Genomic DNA, 20471 nt, shown 5'->3' with positions numbered 1-20471 from the left:
CCCATCGTTTGCCCAAGATTCTGTAATGGCTATAAGATCCAAGTCCTCCACAACTATCATAGTTTCTAAAAAATCTTTCTTGTTACCCAAGCTCCTGGCATTTATTAACACACATTTTAATTTGCCCGGTGGTTTGTTGTCAATCGAGAAGCCATCCAAGTCAGAGGTGGGTAATTCCCCGTCAGTACTGTTGTGATTATCATTAACTAACCCGCATTCCCGACTACGTGGTCTGGGAGTAAAAAACCTGACCTAAGACTATCGTAAACCTCCCAGACCCCTCTCTTATTTAGATGGATCCCATCCGAACGAAGCCACCTATCGGTAAATGCGGGAAGCTCCAAGAACGTGACCCCAAGTGAGGAGCAAATGTCCTTCAGGCCTATATTGAATTGGTGGATCCTACTCCTATATCCCCTACTACCCCTTGGCAGCACTGGAATCACTGCCACATCTGAACCCCCCTCCCTAGCGGATAATAGTAAATCCCGGTACTCTGACAGAGACTCACTAATATTCGCTCCTACCTGATTTGTTCCCACCCACAGAATCACCCGCAAGGGCAACTTTCGGCGATGAAAAACGTCTCGAACGTTGCCAATCTTCCCCCCAGGAAGACAACAGCGCTCGAAACCCCGAAAATCCCTACACACTCGGTTCCCAAGTTCCCTAACCATAGAATCGCCGATGATTAAACCCCTATCACTATCCCCCTCTACCTCATCCACGACCACCCATTCGCCCTCTAAAATGTCGTTGTTCGTGGAGATTGCTTCTTCATCAACAGGTGGCTCGACGACCAGAGGGTCCGTTATAACCGGACCCTCTAGCACCCTAACTTTTTCCCGTAAAGCTTCGACCTCGTGTTCCAGCCTTTTTCTATCCAAGCACCCCTTACAATTGAAACTATCAGCTACTATACCCCTAGACCAGGGAAACCTCCCGTCGCAAGCTCTACACAACACTAGTCGAGGTCGAGGCATACTAACACTATTGCTAAAGCTAGATAATAATAATAATACTTAACAATACGAAAATGAGAAACGTTAACTGGAAATTAAAATAATGTAAAATACATTACTATGCAAAATATACGTAAGAGATTATACGAAAAAATTACGTAAAGTAGAATGCTCAGCACTAAATCACGAAGAATAAAATAAATATGTATATAAAGAATACAACACCCTCTAAAAAAAGTATTAAGCTACGAAGTACAATTAATACTTATTAGAATTAGCTAACTATCTCAAAACACTAACACTACAACAATAGGCCCAAATGGAAGGAAAACAACGTTATTGAGAGTACCCGGGAAAAAGTATACACTGTTTGCTAACACTAACGTCCAAAACCTACGAACTTATATCAAAGAAGCGAGCGAACCTGGCGAAAAAACAACGAAAATGAAATGCGAACGAGAAAAATAAATATAAGTCGATCGAAAATACACAACGAAAATTTAAAAAAAAAAAAATGAGAGCAATATAAAAAAAAAAAACCACTTATCTCACAATCCAACGTGCGCTAAAAAAAAAAGAAAATCACCGCAGAATATGATCCAACAATAAACAACACGCTAAGTAAAACTCACGAGAACGAAGAAAAACACAAAGAAAGACACAAAATGGCGCACTGGCGTGTCGGTGAGCGGAGCGCGATAATAGCACGTCCGTTCCCAACGACGGCGAAGACGATTATGATGAGGTTCAGTTTGTTAAGCTTATAAGAATCGGTGCTATAGTCATGGCCGGTCGCTGTTTTTTTTCCATATTAATTTCTGCTTTGTTCTAAAACGCATCCCCTGGATCCTTCAGAAAAAAACTTTGTACCAAGAGTTCCCAACCAGAGCACGTGTACCCACCGAGGGGGGAGGAAGAATAGAATGTAAGTGACGGACTTTTCAGTAGTCGGGTGAGGACGAAATGTTCGAAATATTCGGCAATGGTGGAAAAAACGAGTAGGGTTATTAGTTAAGAAACCCTAATGGAGGGATGAATGCGCCTGCCATCATCCCTCGGTTGTCAAATACTTCAATTTTTTTTAGGGGTACGAACATGTTCTAGTATACGCATGCTTTTTCAACGCATTCCATGAAGTATGAACGTTTTTTAACGCATTCCTTGAAGTATGAACGTTTTTTAACGCATTCCTTGAAGTATGAACGTTTTTTAACGCATTTCAAGGGGCACGCATGCTTTTTGACGCATTTCAAGGAGGCCCGCAGCCCAGAACATTCATAGCAGTATGCAAGCCTCCTTTGTAGCACGAACTCGACACTTTTCTGAGAGTACACATACCTCCTCCGCATGTCCAGGGAAACGCACGCTTTTTAGGCATTTGTATATTCGCACACTTCCAATAGGCTTCAGTGCACAACTACCTTTGTATTTCCATGGGTATACCTTCGTGCCTTCTACGGTGCATTTTTACGGGAGTGTGTGGAAGCTACCCACATATTTACAGAGGGTATTTGACGCGTGAAATGTTGAGAGCCACTGTTACAGATTTTCCTTTGTAGTTCTGAATATTAATCTGCCACGAGACCAGAGCAATCTCAAAGATTTCGGGGATCATGGCTCAATCATTTTTTTTTTTACCTTCCCCATCTCAATCCCAGTTAATGCATTAAAATTATTTTATTTGCGCTTAGTGTATAAACACCTTCAATAATGTAAGGGTCTCTGTTTTACTCGGAACCCTGGAAAAGAGCTTTTCTCCGTTTGTGCCCACGAGTACTTCTTTCCTAAAAAATTTGCAACACATACGTTTTCTTGTTAAGCTGTACTAAAATGAGTACAGTGGGTATACAAACGGTTTATATAAGATGCCACTGGCCGAATCAGAAATATTTTATTCACTACCAATGCCTATATGCCTTAAATAGAGTAATACAGTAATTCACACGATAACAGATATATACAGTCGTTAGTGAACAATGCAAAATCGGTTATATAGTCGATCACTGATGAACTAAATATATCTTTGATGGATGAGAAACTCAACAACATCTCAATCGCGTTTTATATAAGTAGTTAAATTGTGTTTTTTCAGGTAGAAACTAATCACGGTGATCAAATACAACTAGTCAAATTGCGAAATCCACTTCCCACTCTGTCCGTGTATGTTGGAGCGTGGTCCAAAGAGTGAGTTCCTTAGAAATATTTGTGTATAGCTTGGAGGAAACCTTGTGTACAATTATACTGATTATTTTATAAATTAATCTTCACTTATTCATGATTTACAGTTCGTCAGAATGGGATAAGATAATACCAGAAGAAACGCAGAGGCTGAACTACAGGAATTTGGCTGATGGAGAATTCTGGTGAGAATTTTGGTCCCTTCAATCCTATAAACTAATTCAGCATCTACCGCGACTGGAGATAATTACGATTGGTTAAAATGGTTATTGCCTAGGCGCTAGTGATGGACAAACCACGGCCCACTTGAAAGTTCAATTCTGTCCCGTAACAGATTTCAAAATAAAAGTATAGAAATTTTCGATTTTAGAGTTTTAAAAAAAATCTATTTGAGAGGGTGCTCCTTTTTTGCATATAAAAAATATAATCGTGAGAATTCAAATAGCAATGGATTTAAAAACTTTTGCAAGTGAAAAAAAAACTGGAACACATATGCAAAATTTAAATATGCGTATAATGTTGTTAAAATACGGGGTGATTATAAAAAAACTATTCCGACATATGGGCACCTAACTATCATACCATTCACAGAAACTGAATGAAATTTTGGCATAAGGTATTTTGAGGTATGCGCTCAAGAATGATATGGAAAACAACAGTGTCACTATAACAGTTACGGTTACAGTGAGAAAATTTCGAAAATATCAAATGGCAACACCAAGTTTTTTGTATTGGAATGCGATCTCCATACTGAAAAACACTAAATAGTGTTGGAATGGCACCTGTAGCACGAAAATCCCCGGAGCTAGGGAAGGAAAAAGTAAAAAGGACTTTGCCGTGCACCAGAGCATTAATGTTCGTTTCATTCGTCACACCGTTTCTTCGGCTGAGATCCCATCCTGATTAGTCCTCCACAAGGTCATGTGGAAAGCACAATAAAATGCTTTATTTTATGCTGCTTCTCTGTCCTTATTGGTTGTCCTCACTTTTAGCCTATCTACCGCCGGTGATTTTCATGCTACAGTTGCCGTTCGAACGCTATTTAGGGTTTTTCACAATGGAGATCACATTCCAATACAAAAAACTTGGTGTTGCCATTTGATATTTTCGAAATTTTCTCACTGTAACCGTAACTGTTAGAGTGACACTGTTGTTTTCCATATCATTCTTGAGCGCATACATCAAAATACCTTATGCCAAAATTTCATTCAGTTTCTGTGAATGGTATGATAGTTAGGTGCCCATATGTCGGAATAGTTTTTTTATAATCACCCTGTATACTGATTCATTTCTTCGCAGTTGTAAAGGATAAAGCATTGCGTATCATTAGCAATGTACAACCATGGCAGTCTTCAAAGTATACAACACATTCCTCACTTCATTTCTAAGCATAAAAATTCCAATTATGAATTCTATGTGTAAATATGTCCGGCCCGCCAAAATTTTTTTTTTGGACCGATCCTAAAAAAAGTTTGTCCATCACTGGCCAAGTCCATCTCTGCTCTACCGTTGAATAGTGACGACCTATACTAAAGTGACTTCAGGCATACACATGCAGATGAATGCAGAGAAATGACGCGGAATACATTCAATCATTAAGTCGCTATTCTTATTGTTGTTATCAGGATGACGTATCAAGACTTTGTAAAAACTTTCACGACCGTCGAAGCCGTTCATTTAGACGCGGAGACGAGCAGGGACGAGCCCAGTCTCAGGTCAAAGGCACCATGGCAGATGAAATCCTGGCACGGACAATGGCAGCGGGGAGTCAACGCTGGTGGCTGCCGTAACAATTCCGGTAATTAGTAACTATATAAGATCAAGTAAATTATATATTCAATACACATGTATAAGATCTCATTGAGCATGCCGAGTCCAAGCGCGGATCTAGGGTGATGTGTTGGGAGGGGCGATTTATTGTTTAGGTTCATAGAATCGTCTCGTATTATATATTTTACGGGAAAAATAAATTTTTCCCTCAGTTTTTGACTCTTGGATCCACGCATAAGCCCAGGCAGACATCTTCAGCTACGAATAAAGCATAGGCAGATATTTTCAGCTACGAATTTAGCCGGGGCAGATACCATCAGCTGCAAATAAATCCGAGGCGATATCTCCAGCTACAAATGAAGCGGAGGCAGACATCTCCAGCTCAGAAGAGAATTTATCGTTTTGTCGCCTGTGGGCTACACGAATTTTGCCGCCCTTCTCCCACTGTAGTCTAATTTTCTTGACTATACTCTTTCCTCGAATTCACCACCCTGTGCTATAATCCACTTGCGCAGCCCCTCCCCAAATGCAGTTGTGTCTCCAAAGTCACTCTTTTAGTCATTCACATGCTTGCATGCTGTTCAAGTTTTTCACATGCTCGCACATTATTTTGGTCACTCACATGCTCTCACTATTTTGGAAACGTCATTGATAGTAGAAGGCCTCCACGAGAAGCTTTTGACGTCACTGAAGAAGTTATTTCACCTATAGTCATTGGACACACGGAAATAAAAGGTGAAGATATCGCACGCGTCGACCTGCTATATAGTACAATGGCTACAGGTGAAATTATAGAAACTAGAAATAGCTATCCTTATTCTAGTCCACCTTAGGTGAAATAAATTCTTCAGTGACGTCACAAGCTTCGCGTGGAGACCTTCTGCTATAAATGGTGATGGTTTTTGTCAATCGCATACTTGCACACTGGTTTGGTCATTCACACTTGTAAACACTCTACGTCACTCACTCTGTAGGTAATTCTTCTATTCATTCACGTAGTTCACGCTTCAAGTCACTCTTCTGCTCACTCACGTGTTTGCAAACTCTCTAGGTCACTATTTTGGTCACTCACTAACCTAGTATTTTGCTGTCTGTGCAAATGCGGATTTATTTAGGCTTATATAAATTTCGCCGCCCTTTTCCCATTCTATTAATTTTCTTGACCACTCATTCCTCAAATTTTCTGCCTCTCTGAACTCGCTGCTCTGGGCTATAGCCCACTCTAAGCCCCTTGTAAATACGCCCCTGCTTCAGCTGCGAATGTGGTGGAGGCAGTCATCATCAGCTGCGAATTAAACTGCAGCAGTAATCTCCAGCTCCGAATGTATACGAGGCAGACATGTTTAACATCCCACGGAACGAATACTGACATCTTCACCTGCAAATGAAACTGCGGCAGATGCTGATGGCAGATGATGATAGTTGGGAGGAGCGATTTATTGTTTAGGTTCGTTGAATCGTCTCGTATTCTACGAGACTTAAATTTTCCCTTTATGTTTTGGCTCTTGGGGGGGGGGGGGGATCGTCACCATCGCCCGCCTCTGGATCCGCTCACATCCACGTCCTATATTGATCCTCTTCATTTAAAGTTTTTTTTGCAACAAAAGAAAATGCTAGAAAATGCTAGCTTAAAGAAAACGCACGGAATGATGAGGAGAAATGGGAATTTGGAATGAGAAGTTTTTACTTTAAATTCTTTTTGGAGCAGCAATTACAATGAAGGATAATCTTTGGACTTATATAGGAAAGCCGTGTTTGAGGTGTTGGCAATCAACATGAGGTTGGCATTTCAACACACAATGGGTGTCGTCTTCGGAGGATAAGAGTATCACGCTGACCGAGTATCCCACTTGGATTGAGTACCAAATCTTCAATCTCGGTTGCTCAGCGGAACTAAAAAAACAATATGTCTGTTCAAGTAATGCATTAGGAATTTTTTAGTATTTCGTGGTATTTGCCTTATTCGTTGACGATTTTTTTTTGAGTATTATTAGGCAAAGTCATCTACTCTTCTATGTGCTTACACGCTTTGACCGTTGAGCTATCATCAAATGTACTGACCGTCCATGGGTCCTCCCAGGGTTGACATTCTTCTAGTACGGGTTGTTTGGCTTGCAATGATATATTTTGTAATATCCGTACACTTAAATGGAGAATTTCAGCAAACTACTTAAGGACAACGCATAACACAGATGTAGTACCTTAATTGGAAAGAGAATTTCATTGAGTCGGACCTGGGGGTGTACCACCTTTTGATTCTTAATAACCAATCATCCACAAGTAAGAATCGGTTCGTAAGAATCCAGCTCAGAATGCAACCGTGGTGAGATTGTTAAAAGTTATTCTTAAAGTCACGTAATGATGGACAGGCCGAAAAATTTCCCTTTTTGGAGAATTTCGCCATTGACCAATCAGCACCTAGCTAAAAATTAACAACAACGTGTTGTTGACCAGATGGGGGAGAGGAAAAGGAATTTTAGAGCGATCTAGCCTGAAAAAATGGTGGAGATTATTTAAGAAAATGTGAATATGGTTGAGAAGAAATGATAAATACATATATATATTTTTTAACATGTTGCAATAAAAAACAGAAACATATACACACTTAATCATCCGATATGATTCGAATCAAAGAATCATCCCACTCATAGGCGTATGCAGAATTTTCTCCAGGGATGGGGGGGGGGTTACGTTTTTTCCTGCCAAATAACACTATAATCTCGGCTTGGCGGGGGGGGGGGTTAGAACCCCAAAAGCCACCCTTGCATCTTGCGTACGCCAATGATCTCACGTTCACTGGGATGGATCCCTGCCACCCTCCATAAAGAAGGACTAAGCTATATATGTTACGGTGAAAGTGATAAAGAACTGTTATTATATGAATAATCACCAGCCATTTTGTAAGTTTGATAAATTTTGCGCATATACCGTAAATCTATCACATTTGTAAGTCATTATGCATAATCGTCAAACCATAGTTAATGCAATAAATGAGTCATCGTTGTGTTTACGTTATGTATGTAAGTGAAGCTAACATTACATGACTAACAATAATTTTTATAATATGCTTCATGTTTCCTTAAATTAATTGTCATATAACGAAATGAACGGGGTATTGTATTGCATAGCTGCTTCGTGGTCAAATAAAAATAATAGTGATCAAATAATACATTAATATTAAAAATGGACATCCCTTCTGTAATGGTGGCTTTTTTTACATACACCTAAGCGTGGGAAAAAACGCAGCAGCAACAGTTCAATAATGATTTTTAATTTATTCACAGTTATATTATTTCGGCCGATTACAGCTTTATCTCACATATATTTTGTGGGAGAAAATTCAATTTTCTCTCAAGTTTTAAACTAATAAAAATTTCAAATCTATGAGTTCCCATAATATGAAAAAAGTTGTATTTACGCCCCATCGGTCATGATATTTATGGATTGATAATTTGAGAGTTATGCATAATCACTGGTAAATGTGATAAATGTAGCAAAATTTATCAAACTTTATCGAAATGATCCGATATTTTATTACTATTATCAACATATATGAACTGTATATAGACCCCAACACTGTTTTCAACTCTCCCACACAACCTTCAGATAACTTTTCGATAACTTAAAAAATCTTACGAATTCCTTATTAGGAAATAAAAATGCATCTGTTAAATTTTTTTCCCCATTTTTTTAAATATGAATCATAAAAAAAACTTCTATTAAAGGAAGAATTTAAGAGAGTTATATCTCGCATGGAAGAAAAAAATTGTTTACTAAGAATCGAGCTAAGAATAAGTGCGTAGCCTCGGTTCTAGACTACAGAAAAAAAACGATTCTTATCACTACAGATCAAATTCATAGTTAAGAAACGGATTCTTATTAAGAATCAGAAGGTGGTGCATCTTCCATTGGTGAGCTCTAACCATGATTCAGACTCTTCCTATTAATGAGAGAATTCCCTATGTGCACGGTAAGCTAACTACTACTTAACCGTACATGAACCTCGTACACATTCCTCTGCGGAACTGCTGACGAATCGGTACATGCCGGAGTGTGTGGTCTGAGTGGAGTGCATGTGTGCTCCTAACGTTTTTATGTTGTCAGAATTGCGCTTGTTTCGTGTTCGGCTGGTGCTGCCACCTGTCATATATTTTGAAGTAAAGAGGGTAAATGCTTGAATTTTTCATGTTCTGTGATTATCGCGAAGTGCGTCTGCCTGCTCTCTGCAGAGAGACATCTTTAAACAGGAGGCTGATTCGCATTCATGCCTTGAAGTTGGAAAATCGCAGAAAACAAACTTCAGCCGACCATCACTATGCCGTCAACGGGGTTCGAGCCTGGATCGTCACGATGAGAGTCCAGCACGATGCGTACACAACCGCACAGCGGAAGTATCATAGGCGGAGATTGACTTGGAAGTCTGGAGGGGCACGCTCATTATTGCTGGGGAGGCACGATGATGATGATGTCAAGTCATATATATACATATATACATTAGATCAGTCGACTCCACCTTTGACTCTGGTGGGGGGGGCATTGGCCTTCCACGCCCCTCCCGTATCTCCGCCTATGAGCAGTATGCACGGTAAACTACATTGAACATTGAAGGACTGGACACACCACACACCCCGCTTCCCATCTCAGAGACATATCAAAGCGTTTCCAGAGGATGGGTGTATCCGGAAGTTCATATACAGAAAACTATAAGAACGATGAACATCTTTACCGGGGTTTTAAAGGACTTGAAAGGTCCCTGAGTGAAACAGACGGTGGGGGAGTTTCTCTACGACTGTGAGCAAATATGTTCAAGTAGTTAGAGAATAAATCGGTATTAACCTTTGGAGTGTTAGATTATGGGGAGGGGGAGTTTGGAAAAATGATCCACTTATCGATGGAAAAATAATTTCCGGGAAATTATTAATTATTTACATCAATTAATATCCGACACACAATTGTCTGAAATTCTCTATTGGTTGATAGTCATAAAAATCTGAACAATAATCAACATCATGCTTTTTTTCACCAGAATCATTCCATATAAATCCACAATTCCATCTGGTTCTTCCTGATTCCGAAGAAATCGTTGTATCATTGAGCCAGCACAGTATCCTCGAACCCAAAGTAATAGGTTACGCAGTGTTTCAGGTAAAACAAATTGTAATTTTCCATTATAAGTAATCCGTTAAAAAAAACCATTTTTTTTTAGAATTTCACGAATTTTATCTCGTTATATTGCGCAGATGCCAAAGAGTAATTCCGTTGAAATGATGGACAAGTCATTCTTCAAGAAAAACAAATCCATCTACAGCTCACCTTACAGCAATAGCAGGCAGGTAATTGTGAACTAATTTCTCATCAATAAATTTAAATAGATATTTTTACTGAAATTGTGCAATTCAATCGGATTTATGATGAACTGTATGGCATTACATTTCTAGATATCAGGAAGGATGCTGTTGGACCAAGGTGGCTATTTAATTATTCCGACGACGTTTGAGCCGGCCGAGGAATCGGGCTTCACTCTGAGGGTCATGTCTCACAAAGCGACGAAACTGAAGTTCGTATCTTTGTGTATTTAAAGTTAATTCATCAAATTAAAAGTAATCAAAGGTACAAGGATTTGTCTTAAATATTCTGGGACTGAGAGTGTTTCAAAACATACGCTTCTTTCACACGCTACGGATTCGTCCGCACGGAGATAAATGCTTTTTTGCTTTATTAAAGAGTGCGGCTGAATGTACGTAGCGTGTGAAAACATGCATTTAGTCACGTAGGCCACTGTGTTCTTAGAAACGACACGGCAGCCGTGTTGTAGTGGCAGCGGACGGCGACTCGTCCGTGCTATGTGAAAACTACCATCTACGTCACTAATGGAATGTCTCCGTACGTCCGATCCTCCGTACGGACGAATCCGTAGCGTGTGAAAGGAGCGTTAGGATACGAACATAGTGGTGACTGGTTTCCGATTTCTCTGCAAGTCGGTGCCGTTACGGATTGGTTAAAACACCTGAAAACAAAAACCATCTGAATTTCAGGTTCTTTTAACAATTCTGAAACGGTGCGGACTTGCAGAATCAAAAACCAGCCACCACTATATTTGTACCCTTAGGAAGATGGCTCTGTCCGAACGTGAATCTGTAATTGTCTTGCTAACGTAAAAGGGGGGGGGGAGTCGTATGCAACTTCAAGCATCAGCTCATTGTTCTTTCAAACCGAGCACAACTCAAGTCTATCACCATGGGCACTTTATTACCGAATGAATAGTGATGGAAGTATGCATGTGTACCTAATAGTCTGATTGCGTATCTAGTGTTGTGCTTGAGTTGTTAGTGTGCTACCAATTGCTTTTTAAACATGAGTGAAGTGTAAATATTGAATATTTGCACCGTTTGCAGGTCTATTGCTTTCTGTGGCGGGACTTTTTAACGGGGATGTCGGCTCACATTCATGCCTCAAAGTTGGTAACCACAATAAAATCAACTTCAGCCGACCACTACTGTGCTGCTGGTAGGGTTCATGTTCTAGCAAGCCTAGTGTAAGAAATGCTGTCAGTAATTTGATGATGGGAACAAAGAGTTCGTGCGCGTTTGCTATACAGGTTTCTTCTTTCTCTCTTTTTTTTTTCAACTCTACAGTTCAGAAGTTTTTCCGGAATTTCGTTGGAACAGTTCGTAGTTTATAGCGCTTCCCCCGCAATAAGGAAGGCTCCTGGATATTTGTCTCTACGTACTTTTCTGTGTAGCTTATGCTGAGAAGCCGAATTCACAGACACCTTTCTATCATCGGAAGGGGCCGTTGTAACAATGAAGTACCGTTGTTTCTTGATGCAGAAGGTTAAGCTAGCAAAAAAATCGGTGACATATAATCAAGAAATGGCAATTAAAGCATATGGGGATACTTCCATGTCCCGTTCTCGAGTGGCGAGCCTCGAACTTCAAGGCGCGAATGCGAGCCAATCAGTCCGTTTAAAAGTCTCGCCACAGAGAGCAACAGGCCTACAAAGGTAAAATCTTCAATCATTGCACTTCACTCATAGTTAAAAAAATTGATGGCAGATAGCAGCACACTACACATAATAAGAATTACACAGAAACAAACTTAACGTCAAGTTCACAACATGTACACGCACATTCCAACATGTAACAATTCGTTAGAAGTTCCGCAGGGGAATATGGACGAGGTGCACGTGTGGTTTAATAGTAGTGATGAGCCTAGGTTTCGCAATGCAAAAAAGCAATCTTTTTTTTTTTATGATACTGCCCTAATATGACAATTCACGAAAACTAAATTTTTTTCCCTGTTGGGGAATTTGTTTGAACATTTGACTTCACTGCTACCACATGCTCTATAATTTTCCTAAACAATTGATTCCGTATTAATAACTGGGGCTTAAAAACGAAGAAAACATTTTCAAGATACAAAGTTGTCAGCATTTCACCACAACTGCTCTTAGCGGGTGTGCGACAGGTGCTGCCGCACCGGAAATAGGAATGAAGAAATATATATGTTGCTTTTATGTTTAAATTATATAAAAGAAGGTGGAGATGTGCCCTTAAGTTATTACAGTGGAACCTGTACGAGACGGATAGTCCAAGGGACTAGAAACAATATTCCGTTTTAGATAGATTTCCGTTTTATAAAGGTGCAAATCAAAGCACTAATCATTGAATGGACTATATTTTGATTCCGTTTAAGACAGGTTTCCGTCTCATACAGTGTCCGTCTTGAACAAGTTTCACGGTATTTTCCATGAAAATAAATATCATTGAAATCTAAATAATTCAAAGATCACTTGTATGTTACACAGAACATTCGTACAGTGAAGAGAGTTCGTTTGATTATTTCCGCATCGGGCCCTTCATCTGATAAGGGTGTCAAGACCCTCAAAAGGCACGAGGCCTGAAGGCTGCTGCTTTGTTTGCCGTTATGTAAGGGTCGCTACTGTCTTTCTAGTACCGCAATTTCCTGCGTATAATCGGCGCAGATGAAATTTTACTTCTCAAATTCTTCAATTCTTTTAAATTGACTCAGCGGTATATGATCCACATTAATAAATTTGAGATGTTCTTTGAAAGCTTATAATCCTTGGATAATACTTGGATAGGAAAATACCATACTTTTGAGTATTTGTGATTTCACGTAGTACAGGAAGGTGAGAGAGACAGCGTTAATGCCTTGCTTGTGAAACGCATTCGATCATAGTGATTGAATATGAAAATTTTTTCTATTTCTATTGTGTCTATAGTTGGCAATTTTCCGATTTTGTACAGAAAAATTAACAAATGAAAAGTACATGTATTTTCCCATTAGTTCATTAAAAATACTTCAGTTATATCAATTGATCATTTTTGGCACACCATGAAGATGGTTTTCTGTGGTTCCCAACTTCAAGGCGCGAATGCGAGCCGATCTCCCCTTTAAAAAGTCTCGCCACAGCGAGCAACAGGCCTACAACGTTACAAATATTCAATCATTACACTTCACTCACAATTTTAAGTATAGATGGCAGCACTGAAATATCATACACAACACTAGCTACACATTCAGACTGTTAGGTGTACACACTCACTTTGTTCCAGACTCTGCCACGAAGCTGGGTTGGAAGAGATCTCGGCAACGGGATAAGTCCGGTGGCAGAGACCCTTGCGTTCATTCATTCATTGGCACACCATGGTCAATTTCTGCACACGAGGGCTAATTAGACCGGGACCTACAGTTTATTTCCGATTCCGAACGACAGTCTTTTTTTTCTTTTACTCACCGAGAGGTTTGGTGCACTAACCCGTCGGTGTGGGACTTCCTGTGGTAGCAATCTCTTCCCTGTGGTCATGTTGCCCTTTCTGATGTACCCCTGTGTAAGGAAAGTTTTCTGACAAGGACGAACCGAGTATCGAACTCGCGACACCTCTATAAACATTCTTTAGTACTTTAGGCGAGTATCTTATCGACCTGGGCTACCATGCCCTCAATTATATTAAAAATTTCTGTAGTAAATATTGATTCTACAATTATTATTATTATTATTTTCTTCTCAGGTTGCTTGATAGCACTCCAGCGATTCTGAAACCAGCCATAGTTAAGGTTCGTGAGGGCATTTTATCCGATAAATAATTTGAAAAAAAAAATTCAATAGAAATTTGAATGAAATTGAAGTCGTTTTATATATTTTATGCCGTATCATTTCAATACAGGCTCCACCAACGACAGATCTCAAAATTAATTCTTATGAAGGTATATTCCTGCAGCTTTCAGACGAGGTAAGCATCTAATTAATTTACAATTTTTTTTTGATTCATCCCAATTAAAATTTTAACAAAGTGAAATAGAAATATATAAATAGTAAATATTAAATATATACTATGTATATTTTCTCAGCACAAGACTTTGAACGCTTTCGAACTCCAGGATGTTCTTGAAGTGTGTTTGCCAAATGGTACGTTGAACTTATATAGCGTGTTTAAAATTTTTCTCTCACCTCACACGTAAATTTTTCTCCTATCTCGTTTATTTTATCTGTTATATTAATGTGTTGTGTATTTTTAGATTACGTCAAGAGTTGTGCCACTCTCGAGGTTTGTCGACAAGCTGTTTTAGCGATGGACGTATCCTTTCCAAATATCTGTAGGGTTAATTGGGGTAAACGCAGTGCCGTCTTAACGCATGGACTCAGCTGGGCTCGGTCCGGGGGCCTCAGAAAAACGAGAAGTAGTTGAATTTTTCGAGAATTTTCCAGGGAGGGTCTCAGAAAAATCACTTGGTCCGGGGGCCCATGATGCCCTTAAAATGGCCCTGGGTAAAAGGGCCATTGAAGCCTCATCGCATGTTTACATGTGATGAGACTTCAATGACAAGCCATATCGATTGAGCACGAAGCTCGAATTCGGAATCATTCTTGTCACCCGATTCATCTCATATCGTAAAAAATATCGATTGTGTTTTTGCAATGTGCATACCCAATTGACTCCACTACTGTAATTTTCAAAGAAGCCAATCAAAAAATCTCCAGCACCTTTGAGGACTAAGAAAATAGATTTAGAAATACAGTCGACGCTCTTTATAATTACCCCACGATATAGTGACCATTCCATTATAACGATCGATAGGACAAGTCCCAAATGTTTGATATAATGACTATCCTGGATGTTTTTTCGTTGTATATAACGACCCCCTCCTCCCGATATACGTCGGTTTTTGACGGAACCATGAGAATCGTTATAACGAGCGTCCACTGCATTTCAAGTTTGACAAAATTGGTCTGTGCATCTTATTTTGGAAGTATGATATCGAATAATTGGTCAAATAATTGTCATTATAAATGTCAAATAATTGTCAAATAATTGTCATTATAATTGTCAAATATGAAGAATAAATATCCTTGACGAATACCAAGACATCGGGAAATGGGAGGATACATTTCCAAGATTATAAAAACCTGATTTGCAGTCTCAAGCATTGGCAGGTCATTATCATTTTCTTATATTATATTTTAGGTTCCCGGTCCCAATTACGGATTTACGGGGCTCTGCAGTAGTGTATTCAACTCTAAAAGCATTTTATGTACTAATATTTTCGCTTTCTATAGTCTGTAGTGACTGTCTAAAGAATAACGGATAATGATACTTGTTATACATTTACAGCTGATATTCAAAACCCACACCAAAGGCATATCAGGGATTCTCAGGGCGGAGAAGATGAGAGACGCTCTCGTAGATGCAGGTAAGATAAGCAGGTAATAAACTCGGGAATCGAACACTGACGCTGAATTTAGTTTTGTTTTCTTAACTAAATATACAATAATTAAATAATGAGATTTTTGTATCGAAATTTATTTAACGTGGCTTTTATTATGCATAATTGCTGTAGGTTTCCAGTTGAATAACGAGACACTATCATTGCTAGCCCTTAAATATATGCGTAAGGATGGAACTCTGCGATTCGGAGACTTCGTATCTTGCATCTTGCATTTGGCGACAGCATTCAGTAATCTATTAATTAATTATTTGTTTATATAAGCATGATGATAGGTAATAATTAATTTATTGTGGAAAACAATTTTTTTCAATCTTAATTACTAATTTATTTGCAGAGCTCTTCGAGAAGCGAGACCCTCTCCAGAATGGATACGTCAAAGTAAACCTAAAAGAAGTGAGTATGTGTGTGCTTGTGTGTGTTGTGAAGAATGCTTTTTTTTTCTCTTAAGGGGTTAAGGAGCCCCGTATTTTTGCTCATGTGTCTACCGACATCCCTTGCACACAATCAGACGTCGTTCTGCAGCAAATCGACAATGTAAATGAATCCGTCTACACATTTCGTGAAATAAGGTCCGTTATTCATCGCCAACAGATTATTATTTGACACTTAGGCTGCGGAAATAGTCGGAGAAAAGCTGCTCTCAGTGCGACTAAATAAAAAAAATCCCTTTTTTTTCCAGTTGTCTTGTGTGCAAAAATAGATGGTAATCAAACTCAGATTTTCAAATTTGATTCAACCGAAAAAAGCTGTGGTTCAAACAGAGAATTTATTCGGATCTTTCACAATCACCAACAAAATAGCGACTGGGGCAGGCAAGCACTCTACCACTGCTCAACAAGCACCTCCTAGAAATAGATGTATCTCTAGGAGGTGCTGGCTCAACACAATTACGCCAGTGCACCACAAATAAAGGTGTCAGAAAATAGAGAAATAATAATAATAACAAAACAAGGATATATATATATATATATATATATATATATATATATATATATACGCGTGCGCGCCATCTATATGTCATTTAAAGAATTTCATCTTCGAAGAAAAAAATTGTATTCATTCCTGGATGATGGATGCACGCTTAGGGTAAATAATTATTTTGTGATAATTATATGACTATAAATATTCATCTCGTTCATTGTGTTCAACGGTAGCGTTTTTTTCTATTTAATATACACTTTATTTAATACACTGAGATTTGCGGTGAGCCTCTCTATTTCCCCCATCTATTGCGAATATTTTTGACACTAATACCGCTAATTGGCAGATTTTCTTAGGTTTGACAACATTTTTTGGTCAATAACTTCGCATGAAAGTTTGACATGAAAATTTCACAATTGTCTGAAGCGGAGATGAATTTAGGAAATACAGAAAATTCAACAGTCATTGCGGGGAATCAAACCCACATCATCCCACTTTCCTTGAGAGCGCCCTAGACCACTAGACGACAAAGGCAACGGATATCTCGATCTTTCCTTGCAGCTCGGGTGCACTGAACGGGACCGACCAAAGTTACGTCTGACCGTCCATATACAGTTCCATTCACGAACTGTTTAGGAAAGATTGCGGTGTTTGTTGCCGCCACACACACATCCTAGGACAATAAATTCGTATTTGAGATCTCTGTTTTTTGTACTTTTCTTGATCGTATATGTTTAGGCTGATATTAGCTAACCCTTGTACGATATTTAATAAGCAATTTCATTTTCCTAATTTTTATGAGATCGGTATGGAGTTGTTTTTTAGAAGATTGCGGTAGAGCAGTGTGTGAGCAGTTTTTATGGGCATCTTTTTCTCAGCCACCTCGTTGGGCATTTTGCCTGTTGTGGCGTTGTATTTGTATTATTTGTGTGTGTTATCCATGTTTTTATTTATTTATTTACTTTTTTAGTGGCTGATATCATCTTTGCAATGCTAGTTGATACAATCCATCATGGTCGGTTATGCATTGAAAAGATAAATGATGAATTCTGCAATCTCCGAGTAGAGAAAAACCTGTGCTGTCGTGTTGGTCATCATGTTGTGCATTTTGCGCCCGAGTACAAAACAGTTTTTTGCGTTAAAGAAATCATCGTGAGGTCAATAACCAGTGACCCGAATGCTCTGAGTGAGGATTTATAGCTCGGAATGGATACTTAAACCATTATTTGTAAATAACAGCTCGAATTTCGATTAACGCGTATTGTCATGTATTTTATTCGATCATCTGATTTAATTTATCTAGACAAAAATGTAATAATATAATAAATATAAAATTTTAGTGTATATAACGATATCATGAACATTTATTAATGTATTTTCCTTGTCTCATAATTTTTATGTACACTGCTGGCCACCGTAAATGCAACACCCTGAAGGAAGCATGCAAATAATATGAAACTTACAACATGCGTTAGCGGAGGTGAGATATGCAAATGATTAGAATTTCAGCGCAGACGCACATCACGCGCGCCTGTGGCGCCACTTCAAAGCGCTATTTAAGGCTTGGAGATTTCGACGATTTGAAGTACGGCAATTGTGTTTTTCTTGTGGTTTTTTCAAAAAAACGATCAATTATGCCTCGTAGAAAACAGCGATCATCTTTTGATCAAGTATCCGAGTTCGACAGAGGAAGGATAGTGGCCTACCGAGATTGTGGATTATCTTTCAGGGAAATCGGTAGTCGTGTTGGACAAAACCAAACAACTGTAATGCGGATATGTGATCGTTGGATGCAGGAGGGTACGACGGACCGACGTGTTCGATCGCATCCACCTCAGTGCACCACTTCACGTGATGACAGGCGTATTGTGCGTATAGCAGTGACGGATCGCTCAGCCACATCACGAACCATAGCACAGCACATTCAGTCTGGACCGCATCATCCAGTGTCTGCGCGTACCATTCGACGCCGTTTACAGCAGAGTGGTCTGTCCGCAAGACGTCCATTGCTTCGTCTACCCTTGACGCAGAACCACAGACGTCTCCGCCGCCAATGGTGCGATGAAAGAAGGATGTGGACGGCACAATGGAATGAAATTGTCTTTACTGACGAGTCACGCTTCTGTCTGCAACACCACGATGATCGGATTCGAGTCTGGAGACACCGTGGAGAGAGGATGCTGAACAGCTGCGTTATGCACCACCACACTGGTCCTGCACCGGGTATTATGGTATGGGGCGGTATTGGATATCACTCTCGCACTCCTCTAGTACGCATTGCCGGTACTTTAAAAAGCCAGCGCTACATCTCCGAGGTGTTGGAGCCAGTTGTCCTTCCTTACCTTCAGGGCTTGCCCACAGCCATATTTCAACAGGATAATGCGCGACCACACGTGGCACGCATTGTCCAAAGGTTCTTCGTCAATCGCCAGATTGAAATGCTTCCCTGGCCAACTCGCGCTCCGGATCTTTCGCCGATAGAAAACATGTGGTCCATGGTTGCAAAACGATTGACCCAGATTACATCCCCAGCTGCCACACCAGATCAACTTTGGCAACGCGTGGAAGCTGCTTGGTCTGCTGTACCCCAAGAACACATCCAAAGTCTCTTTGAATCAATGCCGAGGCGTGTGGCAGCGGTGATCTCCAACAATGGCGGCTACTCTGGCTACTGATTTTGGCAGGAACCACACTTCACAGAAGTCTATAAATTTAATCATTTGATGCTTGGTCAACATATTATCTACAAAATAAATATTGTTGCGATATCTCTTGTCTTTCTTGGTGTTGCAATTTGGGTGGCCAGCAGTGTATTACGACACGTGCGCATGAATGGATAGACGGATAGAATAGACGTTAGAAAGACGGACTTTGCTAGATATCCCGGCTTCGTCTCATTGAAATTTGGTCAACCTATGCAGGGATAAAGATTAAAGTGTATCACACTCAGAGGAGGTATATAACTATATATAGAGCAGGGATCGTGGCCCGTGAGCCAAACGTGGCCATCGGAGGATTCTGCTCTGGCCCGCCGACCATTTTCAGAAAATAGCTATTTAAGATAGAAAAACGATAAAATTACGAAAAAAAATCGTTGAAGAGCCCTGGGAACTGAAAAATCTGTGCTGCTGTATTTAGTACTGAGAGATACTTTCCAGATTCAATGGCAATGTTGTATGCATTTGGTACATTGAAAGAGCCGTCGTAACGAATTCGGGGATTTAGAGCCAAACACTTTTCGAGACCTTCATAGACTTTTTCATATACTCTGAGAGGCAAAATTCGTTTTGCATTATTACTGAATTTGCAGGAATGCGGAAAAACACTTTAATGTCAGAAGTAATTTTAGAATTTTTTGGGAAAGATTATTTCACACAATATAGATGAAAATTTATAATTAATGAAAAAAAGGAAAAGCTACAGAATCACTGAAGGAAATAATTGTGGAACTACTGATAGAAATAATTTGAGAATTATTGAGAGTAGTTTCAGAAGTGCTAAAAATAAAATAGTTTATGGAAAAAAAAATTAAGAATTAATGAAATAAATAATTTCATAATTAATGGAAAAAATAATTTCATAATTAATGGAAAAAATAATTTCATAATTAATGGAAAAAATAATTTCACAATTAATGGAAAAAATAATTTCATAATTAATGGAAAAAATAATTTCAGAGTTACTGGTACAAAGTTCAGAATCAATGAAAAATAATAAGAAAATTGAATCGATGAAAGAAACTTTTTCAAAATTTATAAAAATTCAAATTTTAATGAAAGAATCAGAGTAAAAATAAAAATGTTTTCAACACACACTTTTAAAAAGTGTTCAATGTGAGGAACCCTGTTTAAAATAACGGGGAATACCATGGAATGACTTTGCGGTCCG

At 39.2% G+C, this 20471-nt stretch overlaps 1 protein-coding gene across 6 annotated transcripts in view; it reads left to right on the top strand.

Moving 5' to 3' along the window:
- CalpC (calpain C) overlaps positions 1–17935 on the top strand; it is a 44122-nt gene extending 26187 nt beyond the window's left edge. For 3 of the 6 annotated variants that reach the window (XM_089245038.1, XM_089245036.1, XM_089245034.1), the window contains exons 7-21: positions 3055–3146; positions 3248–3325; positions 4766–4938; positions 9937–10055; positions 10151–10243; positions 10349–10467; positions 13946–13991; positions 14102–14167; positions 14286–14343; positions 14454–14512; positions 15301–15369; positions 15548–15626; positions 15774–15890; positions 15997–16055; positions 17554–17698. In XM_089245038.1, the coding sequence (XP_089101164.1) occupies positions 3055–3146; positions 3248–3325; positions 4766–4938; positions 9937–10055; positions 10151–10243; positions 10349–10467; positions 13946–13991; positions 14102–14167; positions 14286–14343; positions 14454–14512; positions 15301–15369; positions 15548–15626; positions 15774–15890; positions 15997–16055; positions 17554–17580 (1254 nt within the window). In that variant the 3' untranslated portion in view covers positions 17581–17698. Of the gene's footprint in view, positions 1–3054; positions 3147–3247; positions 3326–4765; positions 4939–9936; positions 10056–10150; positions 10244–10348; positions 10468–13945; positions 13992–14101; positions 14168–14285; positions 14344–14453; positions 14513–15300; positions 15370–15547; positions 15640–15773; positions 15891–15996; positions 16056–17553 lie in introns of those variants that run through there. The other 3 variants (XR_016194159.1, XM_089245037.1, XM_089245039.1) reach the window with 3 other exon arrangements.
- The last annotated feature ends 2536 nt before the right edge of the window (positions 17936–20471 follow it).

This window comes from Pholcus phalangioides, unplaced genomic scaffold (assembly GCF_987345545.1).
Source record: "Pholcus phalangioides strain wild (caught in Gottingen) unplaced genomic scaffold, Ppha-v1.0 ptg000015l_1, whole genome shotgun sequence".
Classification (NCBI taxonomy): domain Eukaryota; kingdom Metazoa; phylum Arthropoda; class Arachnida; order Araneae; family Pholcidae; genus Pholcus; species Pholcus phalangioides.
This window is presented reverse-complemented; position numbering and strand designations above follow the sequence as displayed.